Below are 23725 nucleotides of genomic sequence, written 5' to 3'. Positions count from 1 at the left end.
CAATTCACTCTCAGATTCCCATACAGGCGCTGCTGCTGTGAATGTGGGTATCAGCTACAGAGGAGAGAAGGGAGCCAGCAAAGACCTTCCCTGGGCTGAGTTCAAGAACTGTCTGGGCTTTGAGTGTGGATGGGTTTAGCGGCCAAGGCACGCCGTCTTGTAGCCTTCCCACTTGGATCAAGGGCGCTGAACTGCGGCGGGCAGCCCTTCGAGCTCGGCGACGACTGTACAGTGCGTCAGGGTTGCAGCCAGCCCAGTAACCAGTGTGGGATGCTCCAGGTACCTGGTGGCACACTGGAGTGACCACGACAGGACGTTTGCCTTGCTCCACCTGGTATTTGCCGAGCTGGGGATAACCAGAATCCTGACTGCCATTTTATCGCAGTGTTACTGCTGTTGCCTTTGGAGAGCTCCCCAACTTTCGAACAAGAGTTTCCTAAGCCCCCGTCTTGCCTGCCTAGCTGTGATGTTCCTACAGCACTGCGCAGCCTGGCACAGAAAAATGACAGCGCTGCCAAGTAAAACACGCCCGTTGCCACTCTGAAAACGGAGAGGCTCTGAGACTTTCTTAGGATCTTGCCATCGACAATAGAGGGTTACTTGCACAATTTGGTTCTGCGTGCCCCAGCTGAGCAGGGGTCATGTTCCGGACCAGAGACTCGTCCCTGAGGATCTAACGCTTGGGTGCAAATAAAGATTCCTGAGAGGAATTCAGCCCAACAGCCCTCGAGCAGATCGGTGCCCTGTTCTGCCTACCACGCAGGACCACGCTGGGGTATTTCCTACATTCTCAGAACGAGGTGTTTCGGTGTTTCTACACTGATTTTGGTAAAAGCAGATTCTAGGGTGTCAGAATTTCCCAAGGGAGGAGAAGTCCATTTCACAGCTGTTTCTTGGTGCAAATGGTGCTCGGTGCTTTGCTCCCATTTCCTGAGCCCAGGCAGCAGGAGAGGGCCCGCTCCATCCAATTGCCTCTTTCATTCAGCTCCTGGCACCTTACGGCAAAGATTTCTCTTGTTTACTGCTGAATTCTCCACTTCATTAGTGGTGCTAACTGGCTTCTCTCTTCTGTCGGCCCTCAGGTGAAAGTGGCTCTTTCACGCTTCCAGGCTGCAGAGCCTCTTCCATTTACCTCTCAATGAGGTGTGGTTCCTGTATTAAACAGCACAAGCTGTTTAAGCAAAAGGCAGCACAGGAGCTTTGTAAGTCCTGGGAAGGGAGCTCCGGAGAGGTCCCTCGGATGTGGCCGCGTGGGCACGTGGGGGGCAGAGCTGCTTGATGGCCAGATCTTGTGCACGTGGGGACCGAGAAAGCTCCTGCCCGCAGAGCGGCCGTAGGACGGCACGCTTGCCCTGGCCCCCAGGGAGGTTCACAGCCACCTTCCTCGACACGGCCAGCTCCTGGCTTTGGAGGGCAGCAAGTCTTTGCAGGCCCTTGGGAGCGCAGCCGTGCCATGCCAAGCATCTCCCGCTTGTCTCCGAGCGGGATGCGTGGCTGCGGCTGCAAACTGTCGGGCTTGCGGTGGCCTAGCTCCTGCTCCGAGAGGCTGCCGGGAGCAGTCCCTCCAGGGAGCTCCGGCCCCGCGGCAGGCAGCGCTGCTGGTCTGCTTTACCCATGCCCTTTTCTTGCAAGGGGTGGTGAGGAACTGGCACTGCTGCTGGGGGAACAGGGGCTGCTGCTGTTGCACGGCTTCTGCTTCCCTGGCAGGACCGCAGCCAGGTTTCCCAGGTGTGATACCTCTTTAAGAAACAGACCAACTCTTTCTCTCTCCTGGTTTAGTGGTGGGTTTTTTTTTTTTTTTTTGCAAATACCATAGTTTTTGTTGGAATTTGTCCACAGGGAAATGAGCTCTGCACGGTCCAGTCCAGGTTCTCGGAAACATCTGCAACCTTGGAAGAGGCGCTCAGGAGCGCCAAGGCCTCCCAGAGCTGCCCTGGCTCCGGCGACCGGGGTGCCCGGCAGCGGCGGGCTCCCCGGCACGGCCCCGCCGGCCTCGGGGTGCCCTCACCCGCCCAAGCCCGGGGGTCTCCCGGTGCCCCCGAGCCCCCGCTTCGGGCGCCCCGTCGGGCCGGGGCTCCGCGGCCCCCCTCCCGCCCGCAGCCCGCGCTGCAGGCGATGCGGCGGCCTGGGGGCCGCGCCGGGCACTGTCCCGGAGCCCGGGGAGCCGCCGCGGGCCGCCCCGGGGCGCGGAGCCGGCAGCCGGCGGCGGGGGCGCGGCGCCGTCGGGGCCCGCCCGGGCGGGGCGGGGCGGGGAGGGCCGGGGCGGAGCGCGATTGGCTCCCGGAGCAGCTGATTGACACCGGCGGGCGAGCGCGCGGCGGGCGGCGGCGCCCTGATTGGCTGCCGGGGGCTCACAAACCCGCGGCGCGGCGCGGCGGGGCCAGACCGGGGCCGGGGCCGGGGCGGCGGCGGGAGCGGCGGCGGGAGCGGCTCGGGGCGGCACCGGGCGTCCGGAGGGGGGGGGGGCCGGCAGCGGGCGCCGTCGGTGGGGGCGCGGGGAGGGTCCCCGGTGGCGGCCGCCGGCAGCGGGCGGCGCCGTCGGGGCGATGGGCAGCGTGCGGGGGCCCCGCGGGGCCGCCCTGCGGGCGCTGGTGTCGGTGGCCGCCGGGCTGCTGGCGTGCGGCGGGGCCAGCGAGTACGACTACGTGAGCTACCAGTCCGACCTGGGCCCTTACCCGGGCGGGCGCTTCTACGCCAAGCCCCACCAGTGCGTGGCCATCCCCGCCGACCTGCGGCTCTGTCACAGCGTGGGCTACGACAAGATGGTGCTGCCCAACCTGCTGGACCACGAGACCATGGCCGAGGTGAAGCACCAGGCGAGCAGCTGGGTGCCGCTGCTCAACAAGAACTGCCACATGGGCACCCAGGTCTTCCTCTGCTCCCTCTTTGCCCCCGTCTGCCTGGACCGGCCGGTCTACCCCTGCCGCTGGCTCTGCGAGGCCGTGCGCGACTCCTGCGAGCCCGTCATGCAGTTCTTTGGCTTCTTCTGGCCCGAGATGCTCAAGTGTGACCAGTTTCCCCAGGATGATGTCTGCATTGCCATGACGGCTCCCAACGCCACCGAGGTCTCCAGGCCCAAAGGTAAGGCGTGACCAGCGCCACGGCCCTGCTCCGGGTGCTTTTCTCTGAGCCGACGGAGCAGGCGTTAGCCCAGGAGGGCCTGTGTGGGACTCAAGGGGGTCTTGCGGCAGGAGGAGGCTGCCGGAACTCTGCTTCTCGGCAGCAGTCCTCTTCCAGCCTCTGAGCGCTCTGCGAGCGCTCCTGTCCTGGGGAAGGCGGGACACCCTGCCAGTTCCTCACCTCTGTCCTGGAGCTGAGCCCAGGAGCAGACGGTGCCGGGGCACGGCGGGCGCATGGCTGCTCTGATCCCCGCGCGGGCACCGGGGCCGGACTCCGACCCTCCGTCCTCCAGGTGCTGCGCTGCCCTGGCAGCAGTTTCTCTCCCCAGCCCGACTCCCGGGGGGCCGTTCTTGGCAGCAGTAGGGCACGTGGTCCCCCACGGCAGAAAGCGCTGCCTGACTGGAGTAAATGGTGACAGCAGTCCTGGCGGAGTACCTCGCTGCCCGAGCAGTCCTGGGGCGAGAGCCCGGGCAGCTGGTGGCTACGCGTGCGGTGGAAATCCAGCCCTGCCGTCTCAGGCGGGGCTGTGTGCTGGCGAGGGGGCAAGAGACGGATCAAGAAATGCCTGGGGAAAGTGGACGGGGTTCTTGTTCGGTTCCATTACGTGCAGCAGGTCTGCTTGGTGCCGGACTGGCATGTTTGTGCGAGTTGCAATGAGTCTGGCTTGTGCTGAAAACTTTTGAAATAAAGAAATAGCCTGGGGTCGCTTCGGCATTCTGCATCGGAGCGCTTTGAAAGGCTGGCAGGAGGGATATTTGTAGAGGGAGAAGGCAGAGGGCTATAAGAGAGCGCAATGCTTTCCTGCGTCCGGAGCTTCATTGGAAGGGATGGGTGCTCCCGATTTCATGAGGGGATAGTGCAGCGCTCGGGAGGAGCTCAGCGACGGGGGAGCCGCGCCTGGGGCTGAGCGATTCCCGTGGCTGCTGTGTGGTGTCTGGAGCTCATCTGGAGGGAAGGTCGCCCTTTGCAGCGGCTGCTCGCATGCAGTTACCTTTACAGACAAAGGCTGTTACGTCCTGCTCGGCTGAGTGCCTCTCCCAGCCTCCCGGGGACTCTGCAGCGTTATCCCGCTCAGCCCAGCGGGACTCATGCTTCAGGGAGCCCTTCAGTTACGGGGCGGGAAGGGATTGCATCCTGCAGCAGAGGGGTGATGCCCTGGGGGTGTCCCCAGGAGCACACAGAAGGGAGCGGAGCGCCATGGCTTGAGCGGGACGGGGCAGTCGCTGCAGGCAGCCTGCCCGGGGGCAAGCAAGGAGGGACGCCCAAGCTCGACACCCGCCAGAGCTGCGCAGGGCAACTCTGTCGTGTCTTGGCAGCGGCAGACTCTGTCACGTCTCAGTGCGAAGCGTGTACCCGTGCCGGGGGGTGAGGTCTGGCTGCTCTCGCTCCCGGGGACCCAGCCTCTCCCTGTGCAGCGCCGACGGCAGCACAGCCACGCTGGCTTCCTTGCTGTGGCTTGCGCTTACTGATGTGATTGCTGGAGGAAGCTCTTTGTTTTCCAGGAGGGCTCTAAAATCATCTGTCCTGTGTGAACCTAGACCCTTGGTCAAGACCGCAGTCATGTCCTGTATCGTGGGTACAAAGGTTGCATTTATTCCCCGGGGACTTGCAGCCAAGCGTGCTCCTGGGGCAGCTGGGTCTGAGCTGCTTGCTGTAGAGCTGCCCCTTTCCAGGTCTGAAACGGAGTTTGAGCTGTTTGCAAGTCATTCATTTTAAGAGACATTAGTGACCCAAGACCCGGGAACAGTCTTCGAGGAGAGCAGCGTCTGCGAAGTTTTCCCTTCTGTGGTTTAACAGCTAACTTTCTGATCCCCTTTCAGACCTGTCTTGACAGCAGCATTGGAGTGGGACACTACTGCTTTCTTTTGGTGCTGCTCACGTGCCCATCGGCACAGTGTTTGGGCACCATGCTGTCATTCACAGGCATCGCTAAAGTGACTTTATTAGAAGGAATTACATCAGCTCAGGTTTGAGTCCTTTGTGGATCTGTTGCTGGTCCTGTTTGGCCTGCCAGAGAGGCCTCATTCTGCACAAGCTTTAGGTTGTATTAACTTGTTCTTTGAGCGAACTGTAAATCGCAGCTCGGTGAGTATTGCAAGGAGGTATTGCAGCCACTCAGATAAACCACTGCCTGCTAAATGGCTTCGCCAAACTTATGTCCCAAGCACTTTTAAATGAGCAATTTGTTCACAAGGATGCTTACAGAAAGTGAGTCTAACATTGTCGTGCAAATGTGAACTCTCTTCAGCATGCAGTGGAAAAGTGTAAGCAGGCATCTTCACATCTGCTGGCCGCTTGAAAGCGTTTCAAGAGAAACCCTTGCACGTGCTGTTGCTGAGCCCCAGCAGCTCCGGAGGTGTCAGGCCAAGCCCCCTGTGCCCATTGCACTGCCTGGGGTGCTGCTCTGTGAGGGGACGAGCAATTTTGCTAGAAAACGCTTCTTCAAGGTGAGAAAGCCAGGCCCCCCAGTAATCTGCTGGGTTGGACCTGCTGCCCCTAGGTGTGCCAGCTTTCATGGCGTTCACGCTGGTTTGCGGCAGAGGGATCTGGCGTGTGTCCTCCTAGGAGTAACCTTCGGTTGGTGAGGCTCCGTGTGCCGCATACGCTGTGTGCTGGGACGCTCTTGCCCCAAAAAGCTTAGAGCGAGCAGAGCGAACTTAAAGGTAATTGCGACCGCTGCTGTAATGTAATGCAACGCAGCCGGGTCTCCTGCACTGGTGCTCCCGCACTCTGCAGAAGACCCGCGCGTGGCCTGCAGGGATGGCAGGGGCCGGGCCCGGCGAGGCGCCCAGCGCTTTGTCCGCTGGCGCTGCCACCTCGTGCAGACGAGGGCTGCCCGCGGGTGAGCGCGCTTGTGCCGCTGCGGCTCAGCCCTCGTCCCTGCGTGTGCCGGGTCCTTCCCTCCGCCTGCGGCTCCGCCGTGGGAGACCCCGTCTGCGGTTTGTGTGCGTCCCCCGTGAGCGCCGGCTCCCAGAGGCGCGTCGGTCTCGGGCACTGGGGTGTGTTTCCTGTTGATTCAAAGCGGGTCAGAACCCAGCAGCGTCCCCCCTTTTCTCTGGGCACTAATAAGAACGAGCCCTTTCAGTATTTTTCCCCATTAACACCTCGAAATTGGAATTTGTTTCTGCCTCTCAAAGAGCTGACCTGCTGAATTCCTTTCTCCTTAAGCACGAGGCGGTAAAGCCTGCAGGCCCACAGAATGCATCAGGGGAGTTGCAGATTAATATAGCATTACACATTCCTTCTCCTGCCCCTGGAGTAAGCTGCCTCTAAAGCCAGGCATTAGAAAATGGTCAGCAGGGAAAAAGCGAGCTGGAAGCAGGCTAAGGTTGTGCTTGGAGCAGAGCTGTCAACTGCAGAAGACGGGTCCTAGCCGAACGGCAGTAGGCTGGGAGGCAGGCGGCTGTGCCCGGTGCCGCGGGGTGCAGTCTGGCCGGGCGTGTGCCGGCACGGCTGCCTCTGGGCCGCTGTGGCGGGGACCGCCTGAGGCGGGGGGACCCGAATTGTGGCTGGGCTTCTTGTTGGCTCCTTCAGCCTGGGATTGGGTGGGAAGGGGAAGGTGAGGTCCTGGGCAGCGCTGCGGGCTGGAAGACGTTGGGCATGGTGCCCTGGGAGGGGTGTGAGGGCAGGCAGTTTCAGGATAGCTGTGGCTCCATGAAACAGCAATTTTCCTGGGGTGCAGACCTGTGTGGGAGCTGGTCGGGCCCTTGGCATTTGTGTTCCTGACCTTGGTGTGATGGGATGTCCCATGGGGAGAGGAGTGTTTCCCTTCTCCTCGGCACGGGACAGCATCCCCTGGTAGCCCTGCAGGCACATCCATGCTGCGATGGGGCTGCTGGAGGCAGGGCTGGTGGATGGTTTCCGCACGTGGAGCCACCCAGCGCGCAGCCGGGGTGAGCACCAGGTGCCCGCTGCCACTTGCCAGGCCATGGGGGCCCTCCCGGCACGGGGTGACATGCCACGGGCTTGGTCCTGGCGCAGGGACGCGGCAGCATGGCAGTGGGATGCGTGCGCGGGCAAGGCTGCTGCTCGCGCTGCGTTGGACGGCCGGCAGCGCTCGCCCTGCGCGGGGTGTCAGCAGAGCCGCAGGAAAGCGTCTTCTCTGTGGCGAGAGGAGCGTTGGCAGGACGCGCTTGCGGCGCGGCTGGCAGACGTGCGCTGCGTTGCTGGTGGGAAGCGGGGCGGATGCGCGGCCCCACAGAAGGGACTGCCCGGCGCGGCTGCCGCGGCTCCGGCCCGTGCACGATGGCCGCTGGCTCCGGGCCTTCGCTGTAGCGAGGTGGGGGTCCCTGCCACGCAGGGGTCCCTGCCATCCTGGGTGTGCCAGAGCCTTCCCAGGGGCTGCTGTAGCACAGCTAAAACAAAGCCTGTGTTTTCACCAGGGAACAATGAGTCTGATTTTCCATTTTGGGTTTGTTTTTTTTCCTTCAGTTGCCTGGAAAGCTCATAGGGTGGATGCAGAGGTGGCTTTCACGTTGTTTGTCTGGTCCGTGTAGGTTCGGCCAGTCTCCTAGCATGTGCTTTGGCTGCTGAGGCATCCAAGTGCTTTGCACCCCGGACTGTGTGGAGATGGGCTAATGCACGGCGGGTACCCCCTCCCGTTCCTGGGGGTGGTCCCCAGTGCAGTAACTAACTCTTGGCCCTGCAGCAGAGACAGGCCGCCGGGGCTGTCACCCTCCTGCCAGCATCCCCTTTCCCTCATCCTGAGCTCATTAAATGTGCAGCCTGGATGGAAATATTCTGACTGCTGATTTTAAAAATAAAGTGTTGGGGACGTCATCATGTCCCCAAAGGCTGGCTTCTGCCTGCGTCGCTCTAAGTTAAGATGGTAAAAGCGGCAATTGCACGTGAGGATTTTGGAAGAGTAATTTCCCCAGGCAATGGGCGGCTCTCCAGGTCCGAGGTCCCAGGAGTGGGACTGCTAGGTCGGCTGTTGGGTGCTGCGAAGGTTGCCTTGTGACTTGCACATTGGGGCAATTGGAAGGCCAGTTGCTCTCCATGTGTGATTAATAAAGACATGGTGCATGACCTCAGGAATTAGCATTTGGCACAGAACGCATTTGGGGGGGCGAGAGGGGAAGAACAAGCCACAGAAAACAAATGTCTCGCCTGAAACCCCATGGGGCATCTGTGACTGAGGAGACTCGACTGTGGTCGGCACGGGTCGTGGCCCTGCCTCCCTCGCCAGCCGTTCTGGCTCTGCTCCCCTCTTGCTGGGAGACCTCTATTTTTTCTGTCCAGCAATGCTGCAGGTTTTGCCAGCCTGGGTGAGAGCTGGAAGGGGGCGAGCGCTCCATCTGCACGCAGGGACCGGCAGATGTTTCGCTGCAGCGCCGTCCCTGAGAATAACTCCCTTGTGTGGGAAAGAGCCCTCCGTTCTGCTGGACCAGGAACAGAAGCAGCATCTCCCAGCTCCATAAATTCATCCGCCAGTAGCACAAATCTGCGTCTGTGCTGCTGGGTGGTCTCTGCTCCGGCTGGAGACGGGAACCTGGAAACAGATTTTTATTCTCTGGGTGAAGCGAGCTTTCCTCTCAGGATGGATCCTGATGAAATGTCCTGAGCTGGCATTTCCCAAGGGGAGGCTGTCGGCCACCGCCAGCGGCTGGCAAGCAGAGCCGGCTCTCTTTGCTGGAGCCGCAAGGCTGCCCCGCAGGCCTGCAGGGTGTAGCTGGGTCAAAAACAAAAAAGAGAAGACGTCCACTCTCGGGGTCATGCCGGAGGGGCTTTGGGAGGAGGGTGGTGCACCTGAGAGGTGTGCGGGTCCGTCACCAGCAAGTGCCGCTCTGGGGCAGCAAGGGAGGCAAGGAGCTTGCCGTGCGATGCCTGGGCAGCCTGTGGGGTGGTCCCTGGCACCGAGGGGGAAACTGCGCTGAGCTGGGCCATGCCAGTCCTGAAGCCCCCCTGCCTGGCTCCGGGGTGGCTCCTGGCCAGGGCAGCCCCTCGGTGTGTGAGCCGTCCCTGGGCACCATCCTCCTGCCGTGCTGGGTTTGGGCACTGCGTGCCCGCCTTGGCACGCCGTGGGGAGGGAACGTCAGTGGGCTGTGGGCCATGCCCTGTGGCGAGTGGCTCCCCTCAGCTGAGTGCCTGGCCCTGAAAAACTCTCTCCTTGCCAGCACTGTCCTCCCGCTCTTGGCAGCTGCCTGCCCCTGCCCGTGCCTGGCCTTGGGGCTGCTGGTAGAGCTGGAGCAGGGCTGGCAGGAGGCTGCCCACGGCTGGCACTGCCCTGTCAGCTGGTGGATGGCTCCTGGCCCCCAGCAAGGTGTCATCCCGTGGGGCTGGGACCTGGGACCCCATGGCAGGGTGCATGCCCCCCTTGAGGCACGGGCAGCCCGGCTCTGCGGTGCTTCTTGAGCTGGCTCCTCACCACCTCTTCTCTCCTCTTGCCAGGAACGACTGTGTGTCCCCCTTGCGACAACGAGATGAAGTCAGAGGCCATCGTGGAGCACCTATGTGCCAGCGAGTTTGGTAAGGAGGAGCGCTGGGGGCACGGGGAGGCTTCCCTGGGAGACACAGGGCAGCGCGGCTCCTGTGTGGGCCAGATCCTGGACCACTGCATTTCCCTGCCCGCCCTGAGAGCGGTGTGGCCAGTGTGGCCACGTCGCCTGCGGGCAGCCGCGGTCCTTCCTTGAGGCAAGGCGAGCGTGCCTCTAGATGTCAGTGTCGGCGTGCAGAGGCCGGCGTGGGGGCTGGATGGGACTGGACATGTCCAGATCCTGCAGCTGAGTGCACCCGGGGTCCGGGACAGCAGGGTCCGGGACAGCAGGGTCCTGGCGACAGTGCCTGTGCTCCTGCATCGCCCCAGCTGCGGTGCTGAGCGTCTCTCCTGCCCTGCCTGGTGAAACGCCCTGCGGGACGAGGCCCCGAAGTGCGGGATCACCCGCTGAAGCAGCGATGCCGCAGGCTTCGAGGCCCCACTGCTGCTGTCAGCCCCAGCTGCAAGCAGAGAACCAGGTGGCGTTGGTCTGGAGCCTGGGGATGGGGCAGAAGTGGCAGTGCCTGTTCTTTGGTGAACTCGGTGGGGTTCGTAACTTAACCCTGGTGTTCCCGTGCTCTTGTGTGCTTGCAGGAATGATGGATAGGATGGACCCTTATTCTGCTTGCAGTCATGAAGGGGCAAGCCAGCTTCCTCCTTCCCCCAGACTGCTTGTACCACTGCGTTTCTTTTTAGCAGAGTTATGCTGCTCTTGTCAAGTCTAGGTGTAAAAACCCAAAGCCAGCCCTTGTCTAGCTAGGGCCAAGCAGTGAGCTTAAAAAATGCAGAGCTACTTGAAAGCTATGTCCTAAATATATTATGACTGAGTAAGTGAGTCAGGCAATCATAGGTAAACAGAACTTCATTTAAAAAAAAGGTATCGCAGGGAAAAATATTAGCTTTCTCAGATCAAACCCAGAATTAACTAGTTTTGACATCCTTGCTGGTGTATGTAACTTTCCCGGAAGGTTATTAAAGGCATATTGAACAAGGTGTGCATTCCTTGGGGATTAGCACTTGAATGTGCCCTGTGCCAGAGTGCGCTGTGCAAACGCAAACCTGCTCTGCGTGTTGGCGTATTACCCTTTCTGCTGGAAATGAATTCTCAACTCTCCTGCAGATTTGGTATGCCAGAAGTCCTAAGTTCAGCACAGACTTTTCCTAACAGGGAAAAGCATCAAGAGGAACACCCATGTAATAGTTTCCTGGGAATGCGCGTACTTTGAGCTGGGTCGGGTAACGGACGCATGAATTTGGCGCGGCAGCCTGGCTGGGGACCGGGATGTGCTGCTCGCCTGACTGCGGGGCTGAGCGCTCGGAGGTGGGTGAGCCGGGGCACACTGAGCTCTGCCCTGGGCAGGCACGAGTGAGAGATGAATAGGAGCTGCCCCTGCCCCACTGCACCTGTGGGGAGAAACGGGAGGGAGCTATCCCAGTGGCGGCGAGGGAGCAAGTGGCCTCTGGGACTGGCGCACCCGGTTTGGGCCGGGGCTGCGTGCCTGGGTTTGCGGTGACGCAGAGGCAGCACCCCGATCCGGGGGCTCTGGGCTTGGGGACCTCTGTCCCGGAGGAGGAGCGAGGGGTGCTGGCAGGCTGGCAGCGGCGGCTCCGTTGTCGGTGGGTCGCTGCGATACCTGTCGCCTCCCCGGAGGCATGTGAGGAGCAAACCGAGGTGGCATCCCGCTGGTGGGCAAGTGCTGGGAAGGGAAATATGAGTTTAACCGCATGCTTGTCAGCAGCTTCTGCTGCTAAATATCCTCCCCGTGCTCTGGGACAGTTACACAACGGGGAGCAGAGGCCAAACCAGAAGTATTCACGGCCTCGGTGGAGCGGCTTGAGACATTGACTTGCCCACAGAGTAAGTTGGTTATTGGGAAATTTTGTGGTGACAGCGTCCAGAGGATGGAAATATTTCTTGGCAGGCGGCTCCCTGGGTAGGGCTGCGGCGAGTGGCCAGATATAGTGTTACCGTGCACTGCGAGCAGCAGAGGAGCAGCAAGTAGAGGAGACCTCAGCCCCCGTGCCTACCCCCAATCAATCCAAAATGGCTGCGAAGGTTTCCACAGAAGCCTTCCTCCTGCTGTGGTTCGGGGTGGTGGGGATGGGTCCCTGTTCCCAGGCCAGCTGGGTCCCAGCACGGCGGGAGAGAAACGGGAGCCAGCTCTGCAGGCTCGGCTCACCGGGAGGAGCTCCGCTCCCTGCTGTGTCGGGGAGCTCGCTGGTGTCACCGAGTGCCCTGTGCCCACGTCCAGGTGACAGCAGCTCAGGCAGGCGAACGTGGCTAGATTTGAACCGTCTGGTGTGAGCCCTCGGGGTCCCATTAGTCATAATGTCAGGTATCACAGCGACGCCGGCGCGCCCACCTGGCTCGCCCAGATCACCGTGTTTCTCCAGCTTTGTGTAAAGTCATTTGTTTTCTCTGCCAAAGCAGAGTCTGATGCTTTTCTGACCATTGCAAGGAATTTGGGATCATTCTTTGTTCTGTGAATCACCACAACTCCAACATGTAACTTTATTTTTTAAACATGGCAGAGCTCTTGCTGATGCTGAGGTTGCTCCCAGTCCTCCTCCCTCCCACTCCTGCTTTCTCTTTTTGTCTCAGAAAGAGGTGGTTCATTTGAAAATGAGGTGACCTCCCTACTGTAGAAAAGTCCAAAGGCAGCTGAGCATGACGCAGCTGGTGTCTGCTGCGTGTGGACCATCGCTCTGTCTGCACACTGGAAAGCTGCTCATGTCTCGGATATACTTTTGTTCCCCTGCTCCTCCCCGTCACCAGCCTCAGTCGCCGTGGGAAGCTCCCTTGCATGGGTTGTCGGTGGTGTAGGTTTCATGCAGCTGCATTTGGTGTTTTCTTCCTTCTGTCATTGTGTTTTTCCTCCCCATCCAGGAGGGCCCTGGGTGCACGTAGCGCTGCCTCCAGATGTGCCCGGTCGGTAGCCAGCTGGGGAGCCGGAGCAAGGGAAGGGATGGGAGGCAGGCCTTAGCCGTGCTCTGCAAGGGAGGGCAGCGCAGGGTGCTCCTGGGGATGGCCAGCCGTGGAGAGGAGCCACGGAGGAGGCATCGCCTTCAGGAAGTTTTCTCAAAGCACAGCGCGTGGCCCTCGGATCTTTGTTTAGTCTTGGGGGGTTACTGTCATGCGGCGACTTCTCAAGGAGAGCTGTTTATCTGGCACTAAAATAAACTCCCAGCCCTTCAGAGTGGGATTTCTCATGCACATCCGCCAAGGTAAACACTGGCAGCTGACAGGTTACAGATCCTCATCAAAGCCAGACACGTACAATAAATGTTTAAACTAATGTGCGCTGCATGGGGCAGCTGTTGGTGGGTCCTGCACGGATTCCCGCAGTAACGTTACTGCGGGTTTCGCTTACGCCCCAGTGGCTCATTACAGACGAGACGCGAGGAGCACTTTGCCCACCACTGACGTGCGGCCGTGCCAGGGTGGCTGTGTAACAGCCCTGGGAGCGATGTCGGTCTGGAGGACGGAGAAGGAAGAGAGCTGCATCCAGCTGTGAACACGGGAAGACTGTAAAGAAAAGGGACCTTTCTCCCCTGGGCCAGGAGAGGGCCTTGGACAAGCTGCTGTGGCTCGGAGGGGTGCCAGGAGACCGCCAGCCTCATGGGCCAGCGGGACTCCGGGTTTGCGTTCGTTTGAGCAGCAGTGAATGTGGGCTCCTGGGTGCTGGTTTGAGCTCTCTCCTCCCAGAGCAGGATGGCTCTGGGACGGCAGCATGTCTCGCTGTCCATGCAGCTCTGGCTGGGGTGATAGCCGTGCAGTGGGAGTGATGTGCATGCTCCTGTACCCCCGGCAAAGCGCTCGGTGCTATCTGCCTGCTGCTGTGGCTGCCCTGCCTGTAGGCGGAGGGGACCTGGGCCAGCACTGCCAGAGACACTTGGAGATTAGCTTCTCCTTTCTTTATTTCAGCAGCATGCAGGAGCTGACTCCTCTTTTCCACCCTAGCTCTCTCCTTGGAAGCACCAGCCAAGTGCCTCCAGGAAAGGGGGAGCATTTTTGACTCAGCGTCTCTGCATGCAGCTCCCAGCCTTGCACCTGGTTTGCTGCCCAGTTACTTGCCATAGCAGCAGTCGGCGCTCCCTGCGGTATCAGCAAGGTCCCGTTGCATCTCTGGCTGTGTGTGAGTGCTGTTCCACATCTGCCTGCCTGGGTGCCAAGGCTGGGAGCAGGCAGCAGAAACATCGCCCGTGGCTCAGAGCGGGGCTGCGGGAGCGCAGAGGTGTCAGCGAGTGGTGCAGGGACCCTCGCCTGGGGCACAGAGCAGCTCCAGGGGCCGGGCCAGGTATGTTGGGGGGCTAACGGCAGTTTAGGTTTTGGTGCAGCTCCGGTGAGCTGGGGGCAGCGATGGCTGCATGAAGAAGTGTGAGATTGCCCTCCTGTGCCCCCACAGCCACCCCCCAGCCTCCCTGGGCTCAGCCAGGGTTTGTTTCTCCCTCCTCGTGCAGGCTGGGCTGGCCCTGGAGTTCATTCCTCTCTCTGTTTCTCTTGGTGATTTTATTTATTGTTTCTGCCCTTTCTCTGGGGTCTGGGGGGACCTGCTGAACGGGCTCTCACTGTGCTGGAGACTGCAGTACAATCAATACATGCTGTTTATTTTTTCCCGTGACTGACAGCTCCTTGCCTGCAGCCTTCTCCTGTTACAGTCCTAATGTGTCTTCTGGCAGGTTTCCTCCTTCTGAGTGATTTCTAAAAGAAGGAGCAATGAGGCTGAAGGAATAGCAGAGCTTTCCTTTCTCTCACGCTCCCTTCCCTGCCTCTGAGGTGCTGGAGTGGGGCCCCTGCCCGTGCAGGCAGGAGAAGAGCAGAGACAGCGTCCCGGTCCCGGGCTCCTGCGTGCTGAAAAAGAGGGGTTGGAGGTGCCTGTGGGGCACGGGCACGGTGGGTGCGTGGTGGTGGACGGTGAGCAGGGTGCGGGGGCTCAGCCTGTGGCTGCCCTGGTACAGCGCAGTCCTCGGAGAGCGTGCCCGAGCCCTGGTGCTGGTGTCGGGGCAGGAGGGTGCTTTGCTCTCAGGCAGCACTAATGTGGTGCTCCCAGTTTGCCTGGGAGACTGGGTTTCCTCTTTCCCCACGCTGGGGGTGGGACTGGGAAGCTGGAGCTGTAGGGACATCGATAAGAATTGTTTCAGGTGATGAAACGTGAGTTGCGCTTTGTCAGGCTGGACCCCAACCAGCTCTGTGGGGCCTTTGCTGCTCTTGGAGCTGCTGCTGCCAAGAGTAATTTCACTCCAAGTGAGCAAACACTTTCATATACCCCGTTTCATATTAGTAGAAATAAAAAATGACATTTTAATATCTCCAGCACTCCCTACTCTCTCTGCATTACAGACAGCAGAGCTCTGCTACCATCTGATACGAGCCATTTATAGCTGGGGCCAAATTCGTGGCTTGGTCTAACGGGGCTGCACCATCCCGGGCTGGGGTCTGACCCTCTGCTAATGGGAGCTGTGGCTGGTGATGGGGCAGCTGCACATCCAGAGCCACTGCTGTCCCTCTCGCGTGCCCTCCCTGGGCATCCTGGAGTCGGAGCAATCCAGAGGGAAGCGTGAGGCGGCTTGGGGCCGCAGGAGAGGAGGACCTGGGAGGGGATGAGGCTGCCCATGCTGGCCTTCTCTTCCCGACTCCGATGGTTGCTGGTGGCATGGTCCTGCTGGCTGACACCTTGGGAGAAGGAAGGGCTGGTTGATGCCGTGGTGTTGCGTCAGGAGCAAGGATGCTGGGGGAAAGCTGGTCCTAGCTGCTGGCTTGCAGGCTCTTTGCAGGAGCCTTTTGCAAGGGCAGTGCAGCTACGTCTAATGCTCGTGCTGGCAGCTCGCTGTGGCAGCGGGCAGGATCTGGTGAGAGGGTCCGTGCCTGTGCTGGGCTTTCGGCACCAGCTCTCTTGGCCGTGGCAGAGCGCTGGTGAGTGGCTCGTGCCCGGGCTGACATCAGCTTATTGACGCTGGGGCTGAGCAAGGGCAAGTGTGGGTTTAGCGCCCCGGGAGGATTTCTGCTGTTGTAAACACAACGTGGCTGAGAGCTGTTGAGTCCCAAGTTAAATCCTGAAATCTGCCTTTGTTGTGTTTTGGTTTTTTCCCTCCCAGCCTGAGTAATACTTTCACTTCTCTGTTTTCTGGGAAGAGCCTTTGAAGTGGGCGGCCGGACGCTGGCTTGCGCTAGAGGTCTCCTGCCACGACTCGCCCGCGAGCAGACGTACCGGCAGTGCTCACAGGGAGGATGTTTTGGGACCACGTATGGCACGAAAGTAAAACCTCTCCCTGTGCCGTGCAGGAGTCCCCCTCTGCCCTGAACGCCATCAGCTGCACGGCCCCGGGGCACGCTTGCTGCCGGAGGGGAGTGCCTCCCGCTTGACCAGTCCCACATGGCGGAGAGGGTCGTCCCTGTCCCCATCCCTGTGGGCATGGATGTCCCAGAGGGGTGTGCAGCATCCCTGGGGACGCTGCTCACCTCCCGCCCTGGCGTCCAGGGGCTGCGGTCCTGGCACCATGCTGCGCCGGATCTGGCACTGCGTCTTGGCAGCGCTGGCAGTGTCGCAAGCAGAGCTGAGACAATGCCTGGCTGGAAAGGGCTTTCCTGGTTTTATGGGTGGTCCTGGCTGCAGCCGGCCACCAGCGCTGCCAGGAGGGCAGAGAGCGGGGCTCCTCTGCCATCACCTCTCTCGCGGCGTGGCCGAGAGTCGGCTCCTGGTCCCATCGGTGCTCCCATTCCAGGGAAGTTCATGGTCTCTCTGCAGCCTCCGAGGCTGCCATCTGTCTATGGGTGCTCGCAGTGGAGGGAGTGAGGGCCTTTCAATGTGAGTGCCTCAGCCAGCATCTTCAGGAACATGCTGGACCCTTCCATGAACAGGAGCTGGGGTGAAAGTGGAAGGTGTTGAGTGTGTTAGGTGAGGAGATGTGATTGCAGTTTAGTGAGGGAGCACAGGTTTGATAAGAGGTTGTGCTGCAGCGTGCGTGTATCACACGAGAGCAAAGGGGAAGACGGGCTTGTGGCTGGCGTGCTTCCTCTGCAGCGACGCAGAGCTGCTGCAGCATGCGGGCTGGTGTGGGTGGATGCTGCAGCCGATGCAGGAGCAGTCCTGTGGCCATGGTGCAGGCAGGCTGCAGCTGCTGGCCTGGGAGGGCTGCGCACGCTTGCGCGCGATGAGAAACCCTCCAGGTCCCCTGCCTGGGGTCAGCTCCCTCCTGGCAGCGACAGCTGACGATTTAGTCTGTGCGAGCAAGCGCATCCTGGGGTCTCGGAGGCAATTTCGGCTTTTCTCCTGCTCGGCGCTGAGACGGATTTGGTGTGGCACAGGGGGAGTGGAAAGGCCAGGGCTCCCAGGGAGGAAGCTGTTTGCTTTGGCAGCTCGGTTGGATCCTGGAGCCAAGACTCAATCCGTCCCGCTCAAGCCTTTCCCCCGCTTCTGGGGCGGAGGTGTTCCCGGGGTCGGGGGGATGCCAGGCGAGCTGCAGCAGCGGCGAGTCACACAATGGTCCCCCCTGCCAAATCCTTTATGTTTTGGGAAAGCCACAAGCCCAGGGGCTGCCTCCTGCTGCGTGGTGGTGTGTGCTCAGAGCTGGGTGTGCAGCCGGGAAGGAACGTGCCCTCAGGCACCGCTTTTCTGATGTGCGTGGAAAATGCCAGCGCTGTGTGAAACGTGCCTTTTGTGCCCGGGAGTCTCGCCTGGAAAGCGGGTCTGAGCGTAAGGAACGCGGCCCAAGCAGGGAGCAAGGGGGGGCTGGGGAGCCAGGTCACTGGCAGAGGGGTAAAAACCGAGCAGTGATTATAATGCCTTTTTTGGGTTTTTTTTTTTGGCTCGTGTGACTGCTTAGTCCACAGCAAGGCAGCTGAAACTTGGTAGTCCTTGAGCCAGGCTGCATTTCACCTGGGCAGCACTGCCAACTCCCTCTGCTGATGACAAGAAGGGCATCGTTGCTGGGAGGAGCAGAGTCCTACCCGAACTGTTTGCACCCCTGCTCAGCCTCCGCGTCGGTCCTCCTTGGCGTTATCTGACCTTGGCTCTGTGCGCTGCTTTGCACAAGTGAGGTTTGGATGAGTTTTTAGCTCACGTCTGGATTTATGGCTCACCTGGGTAGCTCCCGTGCTCCCCGAACCTGCATCGCCGGCTTGCGAACAGATAACTGCTGCCATGCAGGGAAGGGAGCAGCCGTGGGCTCCCACGGCACAGGATTACCAGACCCTTTTTGTCTTCCATAGACTGTGATACTTGGAGTAGAACAGCACCTCCACGAGCTGCCAGATTATTTTCTTCCTCTAGCAACAAGGGTCTGAACTTGCAGCGATCACAGGAAAGCAATTTGCAAACAAGCCGTTTTGAAAAAGTCTCTTATTACTGGTATTATACCATTCCTCCTGCACTGGCAACCACCGTGCTTAGTGCAAGAGTTCAAAGTCAGAACGGATAAAGCAATTGAGGTTCACGTTGAGGGATGCTGCTGCCCAATAATGTCATGGAGCTTAGAGCTGCCCGAAAACTACTTGCTTCATTTTCCAGATTTGTTGCAAATTGATCTGGTTCAGCGTCTTTAGCTCCTTAAAGCTTGAGTCTCTTTAGCTCCTTAAACATCCTGAATTTGGAAAACAGATGGAATGAAAATTTCACTTAGGTTTCCAGTCCTGGATTACTTTCTTGTACAGTAACAGTATAACATGACAGGGCTCTTGGCAAACACAGCAGGCGTTTTTGGCACACGGGCAGATAAATACCATTACTCCTGCTGCCAGCGCAGTGGCTGGGAGCGTGAGGGTAATACAGAGACTCTGCTGCCTTCTTGGGATTGTCATCGCGCTGTCCTGCTGCCGTTCGGGCCTGGAACGGTGGGCAGAGCTGCCGTCCAGAAAGCAACCTGCGTTCGTTGCTACAAGTTCCAGCAGAGCAGGATTTCAAGGAACGATGCTGCGGGGACCCATCTCCCTGCCAGAGCCAGAGGCTTCTGCCTGCCGTCTGCTGCACGCACTCTGGGAGTCAAATGAGAAGGGACAGCAGACAATTAATCACCTATCCGAGCACTATTTATCTGCAGCTCTGAAGTAAACTCCCAAATGATGGAAATATGTTAGTAATTTTTGGCCATATGTGCTTTTCCCCAAAAATGAGGCAGAGCCAAATGGCACAGAAGTGATACTTTAATGTACAACACATTTTCATCATTTTTCCCATGTATACTAAATTCCTCTTCATGGTTGTGGCAAAGGAACATTAATTTTTTTTTTTTTTTGCGTTGCGATTAACTCGGGGAAAATGCTGAACCCAAAGGGGAAAATATTTTCCGTGGAAGTTGTATCGGATTAACTCCCCTACCTTCTCCTGGGGAAGGTGCAGGCGTGCCGCAGCCTCCTGCATGCCGGTCCCGTGGGCATGGCCGTTTGCCAGGGCGCTTCGCTGCTTGAACATGGAGATGTTCAGTGCTTGGAAACTTGTTTCACAGGCACCCGAGGGCCGGGAGTGACTGCAAACGAATGCTTGAGAAGCCAAGCTGACCTTTTAAGCGGCCCTTTCAAGAGTCTCTCCATGCGCCTAGAGCAGGGAAATCACCTTGTTTACTCAGCTAATGTTTTGCTAGCAAAGAGCGTATGGCGGGCTGAACAAGGCTCCCTCGCAAATAAAAAGCGCCTGGCGTGCTGTGCTGGGAGGAAGGGCAAGAGAGATGTCAGTGTTTTACCTTGATGCTCTCCCAGGCACGGGGATGGCTCTGCTTCGGGCGCCAGGGTTTTCATGTCGCGGTCGCTGGGCCAAGCCGTCGCCGGGGCGGTGTCAGAGGGGCGCAGGGGGACGTGGGAGCGGTGCGGAGCGGGTCGCTGGGCGTCTGCGGCTGGGCAGGGCGCTGCCGCTGTCCTGGGGCGGGGGCACCCGTGCCCCCTCGCCCCCAGCCTTGCTTAGCAAAGGCTTTGTGCCAGCGAAGGCTGCTCAGGAGTCGTTTTGTTTTTTCCCCTCTCTCCGGCTTGTTTTTCAGCTCTTAAGATGACCATAAAAGAAGTGAAGAAGGAGAACGGGGACAAGGTGATCGTCCCGCGGAAGAGGAAGGCGCTGAAGCTGGGGCCTATCCGGAAGAAGAACCTGAAGAAGCTGGTCCTGTTCCTGAAGAACGGGGCTGACTGCCCCTGCCATCAGCTGGACAACCTCGGCCACTACTTCCTCATCATGGGCCGCCAGGTGAAGACCCAGTACCTGCTGACGGCCATCTACAAGTGGGACAAGAAGAACAAAGAATTCAAGAAGTTCATGAAGAAGATGAAGTCTCCCGACTGCCCGACGTTTCCGTCCGTCTTCAAGTGATGCGGTGGGCGGCAGGAGAGCCGCCGCCTGGACCTCGCACAGCCCGGCACGGCAGCTCGGTCTCGCTCCGCTGCAGCGGGGATGCTGGAGCCGAGCCCTCCTGCTCCTCTCTCCTGCTCCTCGGAGCTTCCCTTGCCGACCCCAGCCCTCCCACCTCCCCGCTGCCGGCATTTTCCTGATCGCCCGGGCGTGCAAGTGTGACGCGTGTGCGCCAAACGGTCGCTGAGGTCACACGCGATTCACATCTGCAATATCCAAAGACCTATTGCTGTACAGTTATGTACATTCATTTAAACAGCAGCTATCAAGTAAAGAGGGCAAGCGGAGGGGTGTGAAGTTATGTCAAGAGATTACACGATTGCAGAAAGGACCCTTGTGACCATGTTACTCCCATCTTCACGGCTGCAGGATTGCCCTAAATTAATTCCTGTTTGAACCAGAGCCGGCCAATTAGAAAAGCATCCCATCCTCGCGATAAAAGTTAATAAACGAGTAGTGGAGAACCCATTACAACCTCTGATAAAACCTCCTAGTAGCTAATTGCCCTCTGTAAAAAAAAATCCCATTGTAGTCTAAACCTGCTTAGTTTAAGCCTTAACTCTGGGGTCCTTGTGATACCTTGATCGGCTGGGTCAGGGAGCCCTCCCTTACCCGCAGCTCTTGTAACGTGTCACCGGGACGCCTGCCCCGGCCTCTGCCGAGCTGGCTGAGCCCCTTGAGCCCGGCGCCGTGCCGCTCCTCCTCCAGCCTCCGAGTCCCTCGCGGGCCTGCCCGCTCCGATGGTGCGCAGCCCCACCGCGGCCGCGGGGCCAGTGGCTGCTTCCAGCCATGCCTGTGGCCTCGCGCAGACCCTCGGCCGCAGCGGCCTTCAGCTGAGCGTCCCCCCGCCCTCACGCCTCCCCCGTCAGCGAGTTCCCGCGCACGCGGGGCCGGCGCTGCTTGCGCCCAGACGTGGAATTCAATTTTAGCCACATGCAAATGCATCCCGTTGGCTGGCCAGCCCAGCAGCCTGGGACTCCCCGTTGGGGGAGAGCTCACGGCCGGCTCCTCCAGCTTGTGTCACTCCCTAACTTTACCAGTGATATTTTTATAGTTTCTTCAGGCTGCTGGCAAAATACCAGATTGCAGAAGGCCGAGAACTGGTCCCTATGGAGCGCCGCGGGAAATGCATCGTCTCCGTCTTTCCCTCTTTGCAGTCGCTGTGGGACCTATCAGTTTCGAGGTTTTTGTCTGTTTGATGTGTGACAACTTGGCTTTGTATCATTCTGGGTTGTTTTTTTCCTTAATCAAAATGTCATGTTAGCGTGAGGTCAAATAGTTTATGAAAGACAAAGAATATTGCATCCAAATGATTACGTTTATCGACCAAGCTGAAATTCATTATTCCGTTAATTGGACAAGTTCTCTTTTCCATAGACCTGTATTGCTCCCCATTAATTATACTATCCCGCTTCCCAGTGTTCTCATCAATCACGACGACTCTGAGGGAATGAGTATCTTGCGATCTGAGATAATCCTGTTGTATTGCAGTTAAGTGAAATAACAAATCCTCATTTTTGAGGTTTAAACCAACCCCGCTCAAAGCTGGTAAATTAATTATTCCTTTAGCTCGGGAGTGCTGTTTATTCCCCACGTGGGGACAGAGCCGCGGACTTGATTGTAGAAGAATTCCGTGAAGAAGCCAAGTGCACTGAGGAATGATGTTTCACAGCTAACAGAGAGATGGATTTAGGACGGGAACTCTGTAGAAAGTCCCACTAGGTTGTCTTAGACCACCATTTGTAGTAGTGTTGTTTCCTTGATGCAAAATTAATCATTGTAGATAACGTGCTTTATCAGTGAATTAAAGAAATAAATAAACCATAGGCTTTAACATCAGAGATTGATGAGGTGAAACGATGGGGAAGGCTGACAGATCCAGCCTTGTCAGAAACAGGTCGTGGCCCGGAGTCGGGACACGTTGAGCTGAAAGGCCGCTTATCTTGGAGCACCGACAGCAGCGGCGCCCGGCGGAGCCCCGTGGGGACCGGGGCCGGGACCCTCCACCCCCACCCGCTTTCCTTCCACAGCCGGGCAGCGGCGCAGAAGAGGAATTGGTTTTGCGCGCGCGAGAGATGCTTAACGTTTAATTAACAAAGCATTTAATTGGGCTGGGGTTTTCATGCTGTCGCCTAGGCTGCTGGTGGGTGTCCTGTTGGCCACCTCTACAAACCTGCTGTGTAAATCAACGGGCTCTCGATTTACTATTTTAGTGTACCTGTTTCAGCAGGAAGCATCAAAGCAAAGAGCAAACCAGTTCACATGTGCTTAGAGCCACTTTCAGCCCTTGGCAGCCTTCGCTGCTCGGAAAGCCCCCAGTGGATCTCGAGCCTGAAAGCCTGGATGCAGAGGCAGGTGAAGCGAGCAGGGCCGTGGCCTGTTCGCCTCTGCTCCAGTACGGAGCGTGAAGTCATGTATGTGAGTTTGTTCATCCCGCTGGCGCTTTTTTTTTACACAAGTAGTTCAGAAAAACTAGTAGCAAGAGTGCCCACGCGTGATGTGTTTTGCTCTCTGTAACCGTTCTGCACGTTGTCTGGCGGAGCTGGCCCAGCCAGCCTGCCGGGGAGCCGCGGGCCAGCGCGCAGCACGGGGACGCGAGCCGCGACGGCCCTGGACCGGGACGCCTGGCAGACGTCGTGCGAGGACCGTGCAATCCTTCAGACGGCGTCCCGGGGCTGAAGAAACCCCACACCTCGGAGCTACCGGTGGGAAGAACAAATTGTCACTGCAATTACCTACTTAAAGCATAATACAATTGCATGCTACTAGTTGCTCTATCGGTTACTTCCCACACCCCTCTGACCCTGTGTTTGTCCGTGAAAAGCCGATCAGAGCTGCCGAGCAGGTCGGGACGTCGTATTTCAGACATTCTGGATGTTTCCATGTACCTGGAAAGTAATTTTACCGTTCTCTTGCCAAACCGCTCTGGGATCTGCCGGCCGTTCCTGCGGGATCCGGCGGGCAGGCTGACCCGTCGTCACTCCGCTTCCCTCGTGCTCCCTTGGTACGTGGAGGCTTTTGATAAAAATAACAGCACTAAAAGAAAAGTGTTTGATGTAACATCATGCTGCAAGCAGTTAAGGTATCTCTACATTTTGTTTTAATGTTATTTTAGACAGTTAATTTAGAAAAGTGTGGCAGATGAGAGGGGACTGTGTTTCTGTTTGGAAGTTTTGAGAAAGAGAAAATGTAAAAGACCGGTGAAAATCAGCGCTGTAGAGAACAGCCTTCTCTGGGCAGCACGAGGCTTTTCATCACTGTAGCTGGCGTGATTTTTTTATTTCTGTGAATATTCTTACACCTTCTAAAGGCTGACAGATACAATGAAGGCTAACGCAGCTCTTACTCTAGAAAATCTGGTGTGGAAGCACGTGCTAAATGTCTGGAAATAGGAGCTTTCTCCCTGTCCCGTCACTTCAGGGGGAGCTGGGTTGCAATGAGAAGGTTTGGTGGGTGATGCTGTGGAAACCCCACCTCATGGGAAGGGGGACGTGGAGTCAGTAGGAGAGGGGTACGGAAACACCGGCGCCGGCCCCAGGAGCCCCTGTGCACGCCGATGAGTTTGGAGGAAAACGGGCTGGTGTTTGCAGCGTGCATGGCCCGGCCCTGCTGAACGCTCCCCTGCAGAGGCCCGGGCGCCCGCGGCACGTTCAGGTGACGGCCGCACTGGCAAAGCAGAAGCGGATCCATTTCCAAGAGAAGAGGCTTTAAAAGAAATTGCCAGCAAGGTTCACGCTCCCCAGAATACACCTCTGTCTCCTTGAGGAAACGTTAATTAGTTAATAGCTGTTGGTACGCGAGA

The 23725-nt window shown here is 58.5% G+C and overlaps 1 protein-coding gene across 1 annotated transcript; it reads left to right on the top strand.

The window, feature by feature from the left end:
* Nucleotides 1-2483: 2483 nt before the first annotated feature.
* On the top strand, nt 2484-21749 carry SFRP1 (secreted frizzled related protein 1). The gene is made up of 3 exons (XM_009468897.2): nt 2484-3081; nt 9511-9588; nt 19562-21749. The coding sequence occupies exons 1-3, from the start codon at nt 2547-2549 to the stop codon at nt 19882-19884; spliced, it is 936 nt and encodes a 311-aa protein (XP_009467172.2). The 5' UTR covers nt 2484-2546; the 3' UTR covers nt 19885-21749.
* The last annotated feature ends 1976 nt before the right edge of the window (nt 21750-23725 follow it).

Source organism: Nipponia nippon, unplaced genomic scaffold, assembly GCF_047370975.1.
Source record: "Nipponia nippon isolate SJK-2023a ecotype South Korea unplaced genomic scaffold, ASM4737097v1 scaffold_27, whole genome shotgun sequence".
NCBI lineage: Eukaryota > Metazoa > Chordata > Aves > Pelecaniformes > Threskiornithidae > Nipponia > Nipponia nippon.
The sequence above is the reverse complement of the archived record's forward strand: the minus strand, read 5'-3'. Positions and strand labels throughout refer to the sequence as shown.